At 43.5% G+C, this 15,829-nt stretch overlaps 1 protein-coding gene across 1 annotated transcript in view; it reads right to left on the reverse strand.

Moving 5' to 3' along the window:
* ubr1 (ubiquitin protein ligase E3 component n-recognin 1) overlaps positions 1 to 15,829 on the reverse strand; it is a 180,683-nt gene that overhangs the window by 61,529 nt on the left and 103,325 nt on the right. The window contains exons 20-23 of the mRNA XM_052030365.1: positions 13,274 to 13,337; positions 8,285 to 8,409; positions 4,763 to 4,815; positions 755 to 857 (exon numbers count right to left, since the gene is read on the reverse strand). Of these exons, the coding sequence (XP_051886325.1) occupies positions 755 to 857; positions 4,763 to 4,815; positions 8,285 to 8,409; positions 13,274 to 13,337 (345 nt within the window). The remainder of the gene's footprint in view (positions 1 to 754; positions 858 to 4,762; positions 4,816 to 8,284; positions 8,410 to 13,273; positions 13,338 to 15,829) is intronic.

The raw sequence follows: 15,829 nt of genomic DNA on the forward strand, positions 1-15,829 counted from the left end.
ATATACAAGGGCAGTACAGCAGCACAGTGGTACAGCAGTTAGACATGCTATTTCACAGTTTGATCTTGACCTTGGGTGCTGTTTATACGGAGTTTGTACATTTCCCCCGGTGCACCAGTTTCCTTTCATTTCTCAAAAGTGCTGGTATGTTAAATGGCTACTGTAAATTACTCCGATAGTTATGTATCAAAAAATTCAAAGGGGAATTGATGGGCAAGTTTGAGAGAATCAGTTGCAGGGTTACAGAGATATGAAGGGAATGGCGCTGATAGGAGTTATACTGGGACATTATGGCATTAGTTAACTTTACCAAAGCAAATATTACAGCAGATAAAAAAAAACTTAAAAACAGAAATGCTTTCTGAAATTTGCACCATTTCTCTCAAAGAATCATACATTAATCCATCATACCCTGCTTCAGGGAGATTCATTCACTTAATCTCACTTCATTAATCTTTTCTTGCAAATGATTCTTTTTCAAGTATATATTCCTTTGTGCTTTCACCACCCTTTTGGGCTGTGCACTTCAGAAGGTAAAATTCTGTGACATTAGAAACTTCTCAGGTTACCCTGCCATTATTTTTGTTAATTATCTTTATTTTAACATGCTTATTTGAACTGTACTTTGGCTAAATTAATGAATCCTTTGGTCATGGACACCCTCATTTCACTCAATAAGAATACTTACAACATCAATTGGAATACTGGTGACAATTAGTAACCCTCAAGCAAAATATAACCAGAGAGCATTTACCTTAGTTTGCTGTGACTTGTAGTAATGGTAGAAAAACAGATTGAAGCATTTCAGACATTCTGGCTTCAGCTCATAAACACCATGCCCAGATAACCCTGGCTTTCTGGAAAGAACACAGCAGTCATGAGGTTCTTTCTGTGGAGTGTACTGTGCAGTCCAATACCCATAACAGTTACAAGCATTTTGTAGATGCAAATGTGAGTTGGCTTTCCAAGTATTTGGAGCTGTTTGCTTAGATGTTAAATCTGATATTTAGAAAAAAAAGCTTTAAATACTCAAGCTGTTACATGGAAAAGCTCAGAACCAAATTCCTGTACAGATGCAAGTGCCAGTTCTCAAAACAAAAACTGGGAGATTTTTCAGCAATAACCTTTCTCCTCATGGGAACAATGTTTAATTTATTCCCAACATGTTTACAAGATCAAATTCCCATGTCATTGAGGAATGATGCCTCAGTACTCAACTTATCTGCTCTCAGTACAAAGCCAATACCAGTCTGGGTTGCACTCTCTGACAATGGGTCACTTCAGGTGCCAATGTATATCAAAATATTTTCTTGACCACTTACACGTTTAACATCAAAGTACAACAAGATAACATTTTTTAACCCTACGCATCCAGAGAGGTGTATAATGGTCATTTGGTGCAGAACAATTTGTTCCTTTCTACCCGTCCTTGTAACTTGCAGTCCTGTTTTTAAACTATTTCCACCTTCTTCCATGGCCAAGATAAACATAAGAACTGATGTTAGTGGAATCCTCCTCTTTTCTCTGCCAATAAGAATTTTGATTTGGCTACAAAAGATTCATTGATTATTTAACATGTATATATTTAAAGGGAGTGTAGGACCAGCAGTTGTAGTGATGTGAACCCTAAGTTGCCATGAGACTGCACAAATCCCTTCACTCAAAGCTAAGACATACATAAATGAGGCCTTCAAAACAAGAGATAACTCCTTGGTCAAGGCTTTTGGGAGTGATTGGCTTTGCTTTCAATTGAGATAAACTTACATACTTCAAGCAAATGAGCTGTTTTCATCTCTGAACCAATCATGCCACAGTGAGGTGAATCTTAATGAAACATTAAAGTGGGCTTATATCTGCAAACACAGCTACAAACACAGAAATTGCCGATCAGAATGAATATAGGATCTCATGACACATGCTATTACTTCGGCAAGGGCTGAGCAAGGCCCTAAACAAGCCGTCTTCCACAGTTTCCGCATCATGGAACTGTGTTTTATGTTCCCGAGCAAGGCACTTTCTCAGGAACATGAAGCACTGCTCCTTTCTTTACCTACCTGAAGTTACTCTAATTGGAATAAGATAGAAAACGAAAATCAAAAATTCTGAAATAAAAACAGAAAATGCAACAAACATTTAGCAGGTCATGCAGCATCTGTGGGGTAAGGACCTTTCATCAAAACTGGGAAAATTTAGAAAAAACCCAAGCAAACTCCCTTGAATGGAGCTCCTCCCACCCTGATTCCTGGACGGACTCCTATTTTGCTGGTGTCACTTTTTGAGTCACATCTTTTCTGAGGACGACTTCCACACCAGCACTTCTAATGGGTCCCCACCATCGACGACATCTTCAAGAGGATGGTCCTCACCATCCGGGACATGCCCTCTTCACGTCACTACCATGGGGGAGGAGGTACAGAAGCCTCAGTGTTTAGGAACAGCTTCTTCTCCCCTGCCATCAGATTTCTGAACGGTCCATGAACCCATGAACACTACCTCGTTATTCCTCTTTTGCACTATTTATTCACTTTTGTAACTTATAGTAATTTTTTATGTCTTGCATTGTACTGCTGCCGCAAAACCACTAATTTCACGACATGTCAGTGATAATAAACCTCATTCTGAAGTCTTCCATCATCATCAGCTGTGGCTTTCCCTCTTTTGTGATTGATCAGCCTTTCAACGGTGTCCATTCCATTCATGCATTTCTGCTCTTGCATCTCCTCCTTCCACCTAGATCAAGGATTGCAGTCCTTGCCCTCAACCCCACCCCACAAACTTCTACATTCATAGAACATTCTCCATAACGTCCAACACCTCCAATGCAAAACACCACCGGATACATCTTCCATTGCCCTTTCCACATTCTGAAGGAACTCTCTAATCCAATCTTCCATCTTCACCTATTTCAAGGCACCTTATCTTGCAACCCCAGGAGATGCAACACTTTCCCCTTTACCTTCTTGGTATTCAGGGAGCCAAATAATCCTTCCAGTTGAAGCAGCAATTCACTACAACAATGGTCATCATTTTGCAGACCACCTCTACTCAGTCCACACTGGCAACCCCAAGTGTCCAGTGGTCTGTTCCATCCTACTGTCTTTGGTTGCATAAACTGTTCCAACAGAGGTGAACACAAGAGCAACAAAGGACTGCAGATGCTAGAATCTAGATGGAAAACACAATGATGCTGGAGGAACTCAGCAGGCTAGGCAGCACGTGTGGAGAAAAGCAGGCGGTCAATGTTTCGGGTCAGGACCCTTCTTTAAGACCGAAGGTAGGAAAAGGGGGAGCCCAATATTATATAAGGTGGACAAAAGAGGGGAGGTGGGGTGGGCTATAGGTAGATGCAGGTAAGAGATAGTGATAAGCCGGTGTGGGTGAGGAGGGGAGCAGATCCACCGGGGGATGGGTCAAAGGTAAGGAGAGAAAGGAAAGAAAAGAGTAGAAAAAAAAAGAGGCTCAGAAAGGAAAGAACAAGCATGGAGGTGGGGGCGGGGGGGAGGGGTTGTGGGGAAGTGGTGTAGGGGTTACCTAAAGCAGGAGAATTCAACATTCATGCCGTTAGGCTGCAAAGTTCCAAGACGGAAAATGAGGTGCTGTTCCTCCAGTTTGCACTTGGAATTCTCCTGGCAGTGGAGGAGGCAGAGGACTGACATATCATTGATAGTGTGGGAGGGCGAGTTGAGGTGAACACCTTGATGAACAGCTCCTCATCTTCTGACATCACAGCCTTCAGAACTCAACAATGAATTGAATGATTCCAGATAATCAGCTATTCCAGACTTCTAGCTCACATTTCTGAACCATTTCCTCCTCTTCAGATAGTTGTGATTCTTTCGTCTCCTATTTACACCAACGTTAGCCACACAATCACCGCCCTCTTTCACACAGTACCACCAACCACTTGGGTCATTCAAATTCTCCTCTCTCCACCCAATCATTGACAATCCCTTTGATCCCTCCACTCCCACAACTCTGCCCACAATCACCCTTTTGCTGTAACTTCAAACTTATTTCTGACTTTTCCCAGTTTGGATGAAAGGTCCTCAACCTGAAACATTAACTCTGTTTCTCTCACCACATTCTCCTGGTGTCACAGATGCAGCTTGACCTGCTGAGTATTAACAGCACTCTTATTTCAGATTTCCAGCATCTACTGTACTTTGCTTTTGGAATTCTGAGCAAAAGTACATTCCAATCAGTCACCTCAACACAGATCACTTTGTAAAGCTGAAAACTTAAGAACCAAATTGATATGCTGCAGGAGGTAGAAACAACCTAGAAAGGTAGACTACATTGTGTCCTAATGATGGGAAAGAGGTATCAAAGTATTTGCTCTCAAATATGTGTTGAAAACAAAAGAGCTGTTCCACATAAATTGGGTAACATTTCCAAAACTTAAAGCTTAATGGATTATAGCAGACAGTTGGAAGCTGGGTGATGCCCCACAGCATAACAGCTCTGTATGCCCTTGACCCTTGAAAGGATATTGTCCCAGAGATCTTTCCTCAATTGGACAATGATCTACTTGGTCAAGAGCAAATTTTATTGAGGGTGATAAAAATTCCAACGTGTGTGGAAGCACTTGTGAAAGAAATAACTTTTGCTTTTCCAAAAAGAAGAGAGAAATAGATTTAACAACTTAGAAAATTCATTTGATTGAATGACTGAATTAGCACATTAGCACCGAAAGAAAGATGCAATGAAAGTAGACTTTGCTTAAAGAATTATACCAGTATATTGTATGAAAATTTAGACTTACTTGAATGTAGCCACTTGATGTATAACATTTTCCAAACCAGTTTCATTGTTCTCCTGTTCAAATATTTCAAACACAGAAATGGCATTTTCCGATGTTTTCCCCAAAAAAGTGGCTGATAGTAATTACATTTCCATCATGATAATCATTAACATCACTCACAGTATTTAAAATTGTACCTGATATTCTCCCAAAACAGTGTCATCACACAGGACAGTTACATATATAAAACACACATAAATTGAAAATAGGGCTGCATCAAATGAGCTTGAATTTCTACTGCAATGCACAAAATGCTGGAGGAACTCAGCGAGTTAGGCCACATCTATGGACAGAAATGGACAGTCACCGTTTTGGGTCAAGGCCCTTCATCTGGACTCCTGGCAAATTTCTACTTCCTCCTTTAGTGCAGTTGGGGCAGGTAACATTGGCACTGACCACGTCAATGCAGGTATTATCTTCCCCCCACTTCAGGCTCTAAACACAGAAACATAGAAAAACCTACAGCACAATTCAGGCCCTTCGGCCCACAAAGCTGTGCCGAACATGTCCCTACCTTAGAAATTACTAAGCTTACCCATAGCCCTCTATTTTTCTCAGCTCCATGTACCTATCTAACAGTCTCTTAAAAGACCCTATCGTATCTGCCTCCACCACCATTGCCGGCAGCCCATTACACGCACTCACCACTCTCTGAGTAAAAAACTTACCCCAGACATCTCCTCTATACCTACTCCCCAGCACCTTAAACCTATGTCCTCTTGTGGCCACCATTTCAGCCCTGGGGAAAAGCCTCTATCTACCTGATCAATGCCTCTCATCATCTTATATACCTCTATCAGGTCCCCCCTCATCCTCTGTCGCTCCAAGGAGAAAAGGCCAAGTTCCCTCAACCTACTTTCATAAGGCATGCTCCGCATTCCAGGCAGCATCCTTCTAAATCTCCTCTACACCCTCTCTGTGGCTTCCACATCTTTCCTGTAGTGAGTCGACCAGAACTGAGTACAGTACTCCAAGTGGGGTCTGACCAGGGTCCTATATAGCTACAACAATACCTCGCGGCTCCTAAATTCAATTCCCTGATTGATGAAGGACAATACACCATATGCCTTCTTGACCACAGAGCCAACCTACGCAGTCGCTTTAAGCGTCCTATGGACTCGGACCCCAAGATCCCTCTGATCCTCCACACTGCCAAGAGTCCTACCATTAAGACTATATTCTGCCATCATATTTGACCTACAAAAACGAACCACTTCACACTTATCTGGGTTGAACTGCATCTGCCACTTCTCAGCCCAACTTTGCGTCCTATCTATGTCCCTCTGTAACCTCTGACAGCCCTCTATACGATCCACAACACGTCCAACCTCTGTATCATCCGCAAACTTACTAACCCATCCCTCCACTTCCTCATCCAAGTCACTTATAAAAATCACAAAGAGTAAGGGTCCCAGAACAGATCCCTGAGGTACACCACTGGTCACCAACCTCCATGAAGAATACGACCCTTCAACAACCACACTATGCTTTCTGTGGGCCAGCCAGTTCTGGATCCACATTGCAATGTCCCCTTGGATCACATGCCTCCTTATTTTCTCAATAAGCCTTGCATGGGGTACCTTATCAAATGTCTTGCTGAAATCCATATACACTACATCTACTGCTCTCCCTTCAACGATGTGTTTAGTCACATCCTCAAAAAAATTCAATCAGGCTCGTATGGCAGGACCTGCCCTTGACAAAGCCATGCTGACTATTCCTAATCATATTATACCTCTCCAAATGTTCATTAATCCTGCCTCTCAGGATCTTCTCCATCAGCTTACCAACCACTGAGGTAAGACTCACCGGTCTATAATTTCCTGGGCTATCTCTACTCCCTTTCTTGTATAAGGGAACAACATCCGCAACCCTCCAATCTTCTGGAACCTCTCCCGTCTCCATCAATGATGCAAAGATCATCGTCAGAGGCTCCGCAATCTCCTCCCTCGCCTCCCACAGCAGCCTGGGGTACATCCCATCCGGTCCCGGCGACTTATCCAACTTGATGCTTTCCAAAAGTTCCAGCACCTCCTCTTTCCTTTTCAGCCTGCTGCAAGTCCTCACTACAATCCCTCAGATCTTTTTCCATAGTGAATACTGATGTAATGTATTCATTCAGTACCTCCGCTATTTATTCCGGATCCATTCACACTTTCCCACTGCTGCACTTGATCGGCCCTATTCTTTCGCACCTTATCCTCTTGCTCTTCACATACTCGTAGAATGCCTTGGCGTTTTCCTTAATCCTGCCCACCAAGGCCTTCTCATGTCCCCTTCTGGCTCTCCTAATTTCTTTCTTAAGCTCCTTCCTGTTTGTCTTATACTCTTCCAATCCCAAACATTACCTAGCTTTCTGTACCTTTTGTAAGCTTTTCTTTTCCTTTTAACTAGATTTATTATAGCCTTTGTACACCACGGTTCCTGTATCCTCTCGTGACTCGCCTGTCTCATTGGAACATGCCTATGCAGAACTCCACACAAATATCCCCTGAATATTTGCCACATTTCTTCCGTACTTTTCCCAGAGAACATCTGTTCCCAATTTAATCTTCCAATTTCCTGCCTGAGAGCCTCATAATTCCCTTTACTCCAAGTAAATACCTTTCTAGTCTGTCTGTTCCTATCTCTCTCCAGTGATATCGTAAAGGAGATAGAATTATGATCACTATCTCCAAAATGCTCCCCCACTGAGAGGTCTGACACCTGACCAGGTTCATTTCCCAATACCAAATCAAGCACAGCCTCTCCTCTTGTAGGCCTATCTACTCATTGTGTCAGGAATCCTTCCTGAACACACTTAACAAACTCCACCCCATCCAAACCCCTCACTGTCTAGAGATGCCTATCGATGTTTGGGAAATTAAAATCTCCCATCACAACAACTCTGTTATTCTCACACCTTTCTAGGATCTGCTTCCCTATCTGCTCCTCGATATCCCTGTTACTATTGGGCGGCCTATAAAAAACACCCAGTGAAGTTATGGACCCCTTCCTGTTCCTAACCTCCACCCACAGAGACTCCGTAGACAGTCCCTCCATGATGTCCACCTTTTCTGCAGCCGTGACACTATCTCTGATCAACAGTGCCACTCCCCCACCTCTTTTGCCTCCCTCCCTGTCTTTTCTGAAACATCTAAAACCCGGCACTTGAAGCAACCATTCCAGTCCCTGAGCCATCCAAGTCTCTGTAATGGCCACCACATCGTAGCTCCAAGTATTTATCCAAGCTCTAAGCTCATCAGCCATGTTCACAATACTCCTTGCATTAAAAAAGACACATCTCAAACCGGTCTGAGCATGTCCCTTCTCTATCACCTGCCTATCCTCCCTCTCGTACCTACTATTAGCTTTCTCTATTTGAAAGCCAAACACCTCTTCCCCAGTCTCTCCAGTTCGGATCCCACCCCCAACAAATCTAGTTTAAACTCCACCCAGTAGCCTTAGCAAGAAAAATACTTGACACGAGGTAGGAATACTCACATTCTCGGGTAATAATTTTGCCAGTTCACTGTGAGGCATTGGTTCAATACACAGTAAATGGATCACCTCTCTCAGAGTGACATCATCTTTCATCACATGGCCTACTCCAGGAACATACCTCTCCCCTGCACAGAAACAAGATGCAAACTCATTATTCTGTGATGGTGGAAGGTTGGAATTTAAACTAAACAGCCAACACAGGATTACCAAAAGGATGAGAAAATAGAACATCAAATCAGGGGCACAGATAGGGTGAATGCACAGTTTTTCCCCCAGGGTTGGGGAATCAAGAACTAAAGGCTTTACAGTGAGAAGAGAGAGATTTAATAGGAACCTGAGGGGCAATTTTTACACCCAGAGAACGGTCAGTATATGGAAAGAGCTGCCATAGGAAGTGATTGAGGAAGGTACATTTACAGCACTTAAAAGGTACTTGGACAGATACATGGATAGGAAAGGCTTAAAGAGGGATATGGGGCAAACACAGGCAAATGGGAATCTTGGTCGGCATGGACAAGTTGGGCTGAAGAGCCCGTTTCCATGCTGTATGACTCAATATAGTAAATTTGAAGGACTGCAATTAAAATGCTACATGAATTCTGCATCTTATACATTTTAGTCTCCACCAAATATTTCCACAGGCTGAGAGCCATCTGTCCCTCAGAGTCCACAAATGAATGCTGATTGATTAAATGAGAGGCTAAATATCTTGCAGATAGAAATATAATCTGAGGAAATGTGAGGTTCTTGGAAGAAAAGAAAAACATGATTGTTTAGAGAGAGACTGCAGAATGCTGATAAACATTGGGATTTCAGTGCCTTTAAACATGAAACAAAAATCACAACACTACTTCCCAGTTACCTGCAAGTAATTAAGCTGAAGGAAATATTGACCCAAGGGAGTGGATGGACATTAAGTCTTACAAAAAATTGGGGTGGTCTTTACAAGCCTGCAAAGCTCTCGTAAGACTACACTTGGAGTTCAATTTTCATCTCCTTATTTGAGGAGGAGATACCTGCATTACAGACAGTTCACAGCAGGTTAATTGATTCTTGGAATAAAGGCATCACCTAATGAGGAATGATTGAATAGGTTGGGCCTATGTTTTTGAGTTGGAAGAATGAGAGGCTTCTTAGTGAAAAATGTAAGATTCTCAAGGGCACTAACATTGTCAATACTGAGAGGATCTCTCCCTCATGAGGGTTGCAAGAACCAACTGGCATAGTAAGAAGGTTGTTCATTTTAGCTGATGAGAAAGAATTACCACTTTCTGAGGACAGAGAACCTTTGGAATTCTGTACCTTGGATTACTGTGGTGGATGAGCTTTTTATATTCAAAGCAAGCAAATCTTTGGTAGTAAAGGTTTTTGAAAACAGGCAGTAAAGTGGAGTTGATGTCACTGATCAGATATTAAATGGCAGAGTAGGCTCAGGGGGTGGGTGACATTTGGCACACTCCTACTGTTTAATGATCTACAGCATCAATGGGCTGTTGATATAAGGCTAACTTCTGCTCCTATTTCTTACATCCTAATGCTGATTTCTGGTTTACAGTCTGCTTTTGACTGTTTTTCCAATCAGATATATGTATTTAAAGAAGTTGTTATACTGTAAGCATCAAGGTGGGAAGAGGGACAGGACCTCGAGGGTAGCGATCTTGGGATTGCTGCCAGTGCCACGCGATAGTGAAGGTAGGAATAGGAGGAGATGGCAGATAAATGCGTGGCTGAGAAGTTGGTGCAGGAGGGAGAGTTTTAGATTTTTGGATCATTGGGATCTCTTCTGGGGAAGGTGGGACCTGTACAGAGAGGACGGGTTACACCCGAACCTGAGGGGGGCCAATATCCTTGCGGCCAAGTTTGCTAGGGTGGTTCAGGAGGGTTTAAACTAGATTGCAAGGGGGAAGGGAACCGGAAGAGTAGGTCAGAGGAAGAAGGGGATGGGAAAAAGTCAGATCTGACAGGTAGAGAGGCTTTGAGGAAGGAGAAGCAGAGTACAGGCTACAAAAGTAGTAAGGTGGATTTACTTGAATGCAAGAAGCATCAGGAATAAGGGAGATGAACTGAGAGCATGGGACTATGATATTGTGGCTATTACAGAGACATGGCTGACATCGGGGCAGGAATGGATATTGAATATTCCTGGCTTTCAGTGCTTTAAAAGGGATTGTGGGGGGTGGGGGGTGGAGAAGAGGAGGAGGGGTGGCGATACTGGTCAGGGACACAGTTACAGCTGCAGAAAGGGTGGATAATGTAGAAGGATCCTCTCTAGAGTCAATATGGGTGGAAGTTAGGAATAAGAAAGGGACAGTTACCCTCCTGAGAGTATTCTATAGGCCCCCCGGTAGCAGTAGGGATACTGAGGAGCAGATTGGGAGGCAGTTTTTGGAAAGATGCAAAAATAACAGGGTTATTATAATGGGAGAATTCAACTATGCAAACATTGATTGGCACCTACTTACTGCCAAAGGTTTAGACGGCGCACAGTTTGTTAAGTGTGTCCAGGACAGATTCCTGACGCAGTATGTTGACAGGCCGACTGGAGGGAATGCCATATTAGATCTAGTTTTAGGTAATGAACCAGGTCAGGTGACAGATCTATCGGTGGGTGAGCATTTAGGGGACAGTGACCATTGCTCCATAACCTTTAGAACTGTCATGGACAGGGAAAGGCAAAGAGGACGGGAAGATATTTAATTGGGGGAAGGCGAATTATGAGGCTATAAGGCGAGAACTTGGGAGTGTAAATTGGGATGACATTTTTGAAGGGAAATGTACTATGGAGATGTGGTCGATGTTCAGGGATCTTTTGCAGGATGTTAGGGATAAATTTGTCCCGGTGAGGCAGAGAAAGAATGGTAGGGTGAAGGAACCGTGGGTGATGAGAGAGGTGGAATGACTAGTTAGGAAGAAGAGGGCGGCATACATAAGGTGTAAGCAGCAAGGATCAGACAGGGGTCATGAGGAATATAGAGTAGCAAGGAAGGAACTTAAGAAAGGGCTGAGGACAGCGAGAAGGGGACATGAAAAGGCTTTGGTGAGTAGTGTGAGGGGAATCCCAAGGCTTTTTTCTCGTACGTAAAAAGCAGAAGGATGGCTAGGGTAAAGGTAGGTCTGATTAAAGGCAAAGGTGGGAGGATGTGTCTGGAAGCTGTGGAAGTGGGTGAGGTTCTCAATGAATACTTCTCTTCAGTATTCACCAAGGAGCAGGGTCTTGATGATGCTGAGAACAGTGTCGGTGAGGGTAATGTTCTAGAGTATGTAGATATTAAGAGAGAGGATGTGTTGGAGTTAGAAAATATTAGGACAGATCAGTCCCCGGGGCCTGACGGAATATTCCCCAGGTTGCTTCGTGAGGCGAGGGAGGAGATTGCTGAACCGTTGGTTAGGATCTTTGAGCCCTCGTTGTCAACGGGGATGGTACCAGAGGATTGGAGGGTGGCGAATGTTGTCCCCTTATTCAAAAAAAGGTAGTAGGGATAGTCCAAGGAATTACAGACCAGTGAGCCTTATGTCTGTGGTGGGTAAGCTGTTAGAAAGGATTTTAAGAGATAGGATCTATGAGTATTTAGACAATCATGGACTGATTAGGGACAGCCAGCATGGCTTTGTGAAGGGAAGATCTTGCCTCACAAGCCTGATACGGTTCTTTGAGGAGGTGACCAGGAAGATTGATGAGGGTAGTGCAGTGGATGTGGTCTACATGGATTTTAGTAAGGCGTTTGACAAGGTTTCACATGGTAGGCTTCTTCGGGGAAGCTTGGCCGTGTGGATTCAAAATTGGCTTGCCTGTAGAAATCAGAGGGTTGTGGTGGAGGGAGTGCATTCAGATTGGAGGGCTGTGACTAGTGGTGTCCCGCAGGGATCAGTTCTGGGACCTCTACTTTTTGAGATATTTATTAACGACTTAAATGAGGGGGTGGAAGACTGGGTTAGCAAATTTGCAGATGACACAAAGATCGGTGGTGTTGTGGATAGTGTGGAGGGCTGTCGAAGCTTGCAGAGGGATATTGATAGGATGCAAAGTTGGGCTGACAAGTGGCAGATGGAGTTCAATCTGGAGAAGTGTGAGGTAGTACACCCCGGAAGGACAAACTCCAAGGTGGAGTACAAGGTAAATGGCAGGATTCTGGGCAGTGTGGAGGAGCAGAGGGATCTGGGGGTTCATATCCACAGATCACTGAAAGTTGCCTTGCAAGTGGATAGGGTAGTTAAGAAAGCTTATGGGATGTTAGCTTTCATAAATCAGGGGATTGAGTTTAAGAGCTGAGAAGTGATGATGCAGCTTTACAAAACTCTGGTTAGACCACACTTGGAGTACAGTTCTGGTTGCCTCATTATAGAAAGGATGTGGAGGTGTTGGAAAGGGTGCAGAGGAGATTTACCAGGATGCTGCCTGGATTAGAGAGTATGGATTATGAGGAGAGACTAAAGGAGCTAGGGCTGTTCTCATTGGAGGGAAGGAGGATGAGGGGAGACATGATAGAGGTATACAAGATATTGAGAGGAATAGATAGAGTGGACAGCCAGCGCCTCTTTCCCAGGGCTTTAAGGTATTGAGTGGGAAGTTCAAGGGTGATGTCAGAGGGAGGTTTTTCACCCAGAGAGTGGTTGGTGCATGGAATACGCTGCCTGGGGTGGTGCTGGAGGCTGATACATTAGACAAGTTCAAGAGATTGTTAGGTAAGCATATGGAGGAATTTAGAGGGATATGTGGGAGGAAGGGGTTAGATAGTCTTAGGTGTGGTTTGAAGGGTGGCACAACATGGTGGGCCAAAGGGCCTGTATGGTGCCGTATTGTTCTATGGTTCAACATGAGCCCAAATTGGGTATATGCAAGCATTATCTACTTCATTTGCTTGATTTATGCAACAAATATTCTGTGCATCATCTTGCACCTCACTAAATTGGATTCAGTTAGAACTCTAATTGCACTTATACGCATCTGTACATTACATTCAGCTTTATGCTAATAAAATGAAGCCTTACCAACAACCATAATAATGAGGTGTAGTAATTCTTCTATTAAAATATTGGTTTGCTGGATTACATCCTGCAATATATAAAAGGCAAATAAAAACTCATTAAACAAGACTGAAAAATTTCAGGTTAAAGCTGATTCAATTTTTTTTTACACATATGTAGTTATCTACTCGTAACTCTCATGCAAAAATTGAGATTTAATATGAAAGAAAAAAAAGCAATTTCTGATTTAAATCTATTTCTTCCATTAAACTGAGCATGTAACCAAGTCAATCAGATACTGACTGGACTACAAGTTAGCAGTTGCTTGCTTTCTTCTTTATCTACTCTGCTTCACGCTGTGCACAAAGGAAGATGGTTGCAGTTGTTGGAGATGAATCATCCCAGCCCCAGGATATCACTGCAGAAATTCCTAGGGCTATGCCTAAAGGTCCAACCATCCTCAGCTGCTTTTGGAGTGAGATGTTCCCTGATGATTGCACAGTATTCAGCTCCATTCGCACTTCCTCAGACAATGTAGCAGGCTGTGCTCACATGGTGCAAGGCAAGAACAACATACAGGCTAGTGGTGATAAACAGCAAGTAACATTCATTGCCACACAAACACCAGGTAATGACCACCTCTAACGACAAAATCAAACTACTTTCTTTTGTCATGCAATGGTGTTATTATTCTCAAATTCCCACCCTTCCATGTCCTGGAGGCCACCACTGACCATTAACTTGACTAAACTGGATCAATTCTGTGGCTGGAGGAATGCAGTGGGTCGATCAATATTTTCATTTCCATTGTTGGTGGGTTAAAATTCTCGAACCTCCTACCAAACGGCACTGAGGTAGGACCTTAACACCACAGACTGCACCAGTTCAAGAATCTCTCAACACCAACTATGGATGAGCAATAAATGCTGGGTTTGCTGTTAACATTCATATCCCATGAATGATTCAAAAGAGGGAGCTTTTGAATCATTCTAAGTTTCCCCCCATGTAAGTGGAATATCAGCAGCAATAACCCATTATTTGACTTCGTCCTCTTGTTTACAACATATTGCTGGGAAACGCATGGCAGAAGTGACTGAAGCTAATTCATAGACAGAGACCCACATTCTATAATATAACATTACAACTTTCCATCACAGAATAAGAACATTGACTAATCAGTTTAAAAAAAAATCACTAGACATGATGAACAACTAACTTTCCTAGCTAGCTGCAGATTAAGTTGTAAAGATGACACAAGGAGACTTCAAGGTGATACAGATTGTTAAACAAGTGGGAAAAGATCTGGTTAACGAAGTACTATGTGACAAGTCATGAAATTACCCATTTTGGCAGGAAAAATAAAACAAAAAACATCTACGTGATGAGAGATTAGAGAGCTGAGAGATTAGAGAGCTGAGAGGCAGAGGGATCTACGTGACCTAGCTGTGGGTGAATTGATAAAGGCCAGTACATAGGTACTGCAAGTAATTAGGAAAGCTAACAGAATGTTAATTGTTAGGGGAAATTGAATACAAAAATATGGAGATCATACTTCTGTCATATAGGAAGTTGGTGAGACCTGATATGGAGCACTACATATTATGTAAGGAAATGTGTTGGAAGGAGTTCAGAGGTGGTTTACTGCACTAACACCTGGAATGGCAGGGCTGTCTTACAAGGCTGGACAGTCTAAGTTTTTACCTACTAGAATTCACAAGAATGGAGCTCACTTGATTGAAACGTATGTGATCATGATGGATCTTGACACAGTGATGTGCAAGAGATGCTTTATTTATGGGAGAACCTACAAGTTGGGGCATCATTATTTCCAATCAAGGGTCAACAGTTTAAAACAGAGATTGGGCAAAACATTTTCATCTCAGAGGGCCATAAGACTTTGGAACTTCCTCTGTCAAACAGCAGTGGAAGTAGAGTGTTCGTATGTAGTGGCTGCTACCGCGATGCGGAAGTAAGACACTAGTCAATGAGTTGCAGAACAAACTGATTTATTTTCCCGCCTTGTGTGGGCCTTTTAAGAGGAACGGTTCCCGCCCACCAAAAACAGAAATGACGTATGCGCTACATCATCAAACTTTTCCTGCGCGCAGGTTCTCCCTGTTGCTCGGGGTAGACAAAGGCCCCGCGCCATCTTGGGCCTCACCGCTCCAACAACGTGCGACCCGACTGCCGAGCCGGTTCGCTTGCTCGGACGGTGAGTCGCTACACACCACCCCCCCCCACACCTCCCCCCCCACCAGAACCGGCGATACGGTCCCCAAGGTTCACGGGCTGTGCTAGCAGTTGCTTAGGAGGTCAGCCTCTGCATCGCGGTGTTGGGACCTCGACCGATTGTTGTAGATCTAAATGGGTCGGTTTGAGGCAGTCTGTCGTGAAGACTTCTTCCTTGCCCCCAATGTCCAAAATAAAGGTGGACCCATTATTCCTGATGACCCGGAATGGCCCCTCGTGTATGGTCGTTGCAACGGTGCCCAGTATGTGCCCCTGTGAACGAAAACGAACTTACAGTCTCGTAGTTCCTTGGGCTCACAGGATGGGGCTTGACCATGCCGCGGAGTGGGA

This window comes from Pristis pectinata, chromosome 1 (genome assembly GCF_009764475.1).
Source record: "Pristis pectinata isolate sPriPec2 chromosome 1, sPriPec2.1.pri, whole genome shotgun sequence".
Taxonomy (NCBI): domain Eukaryota; kingdom Metazoa; phylum Chordata; class Chondrichthyes; order Rhinopristiformes; family Pristidae; genus Pristis; species Pristis pectinata.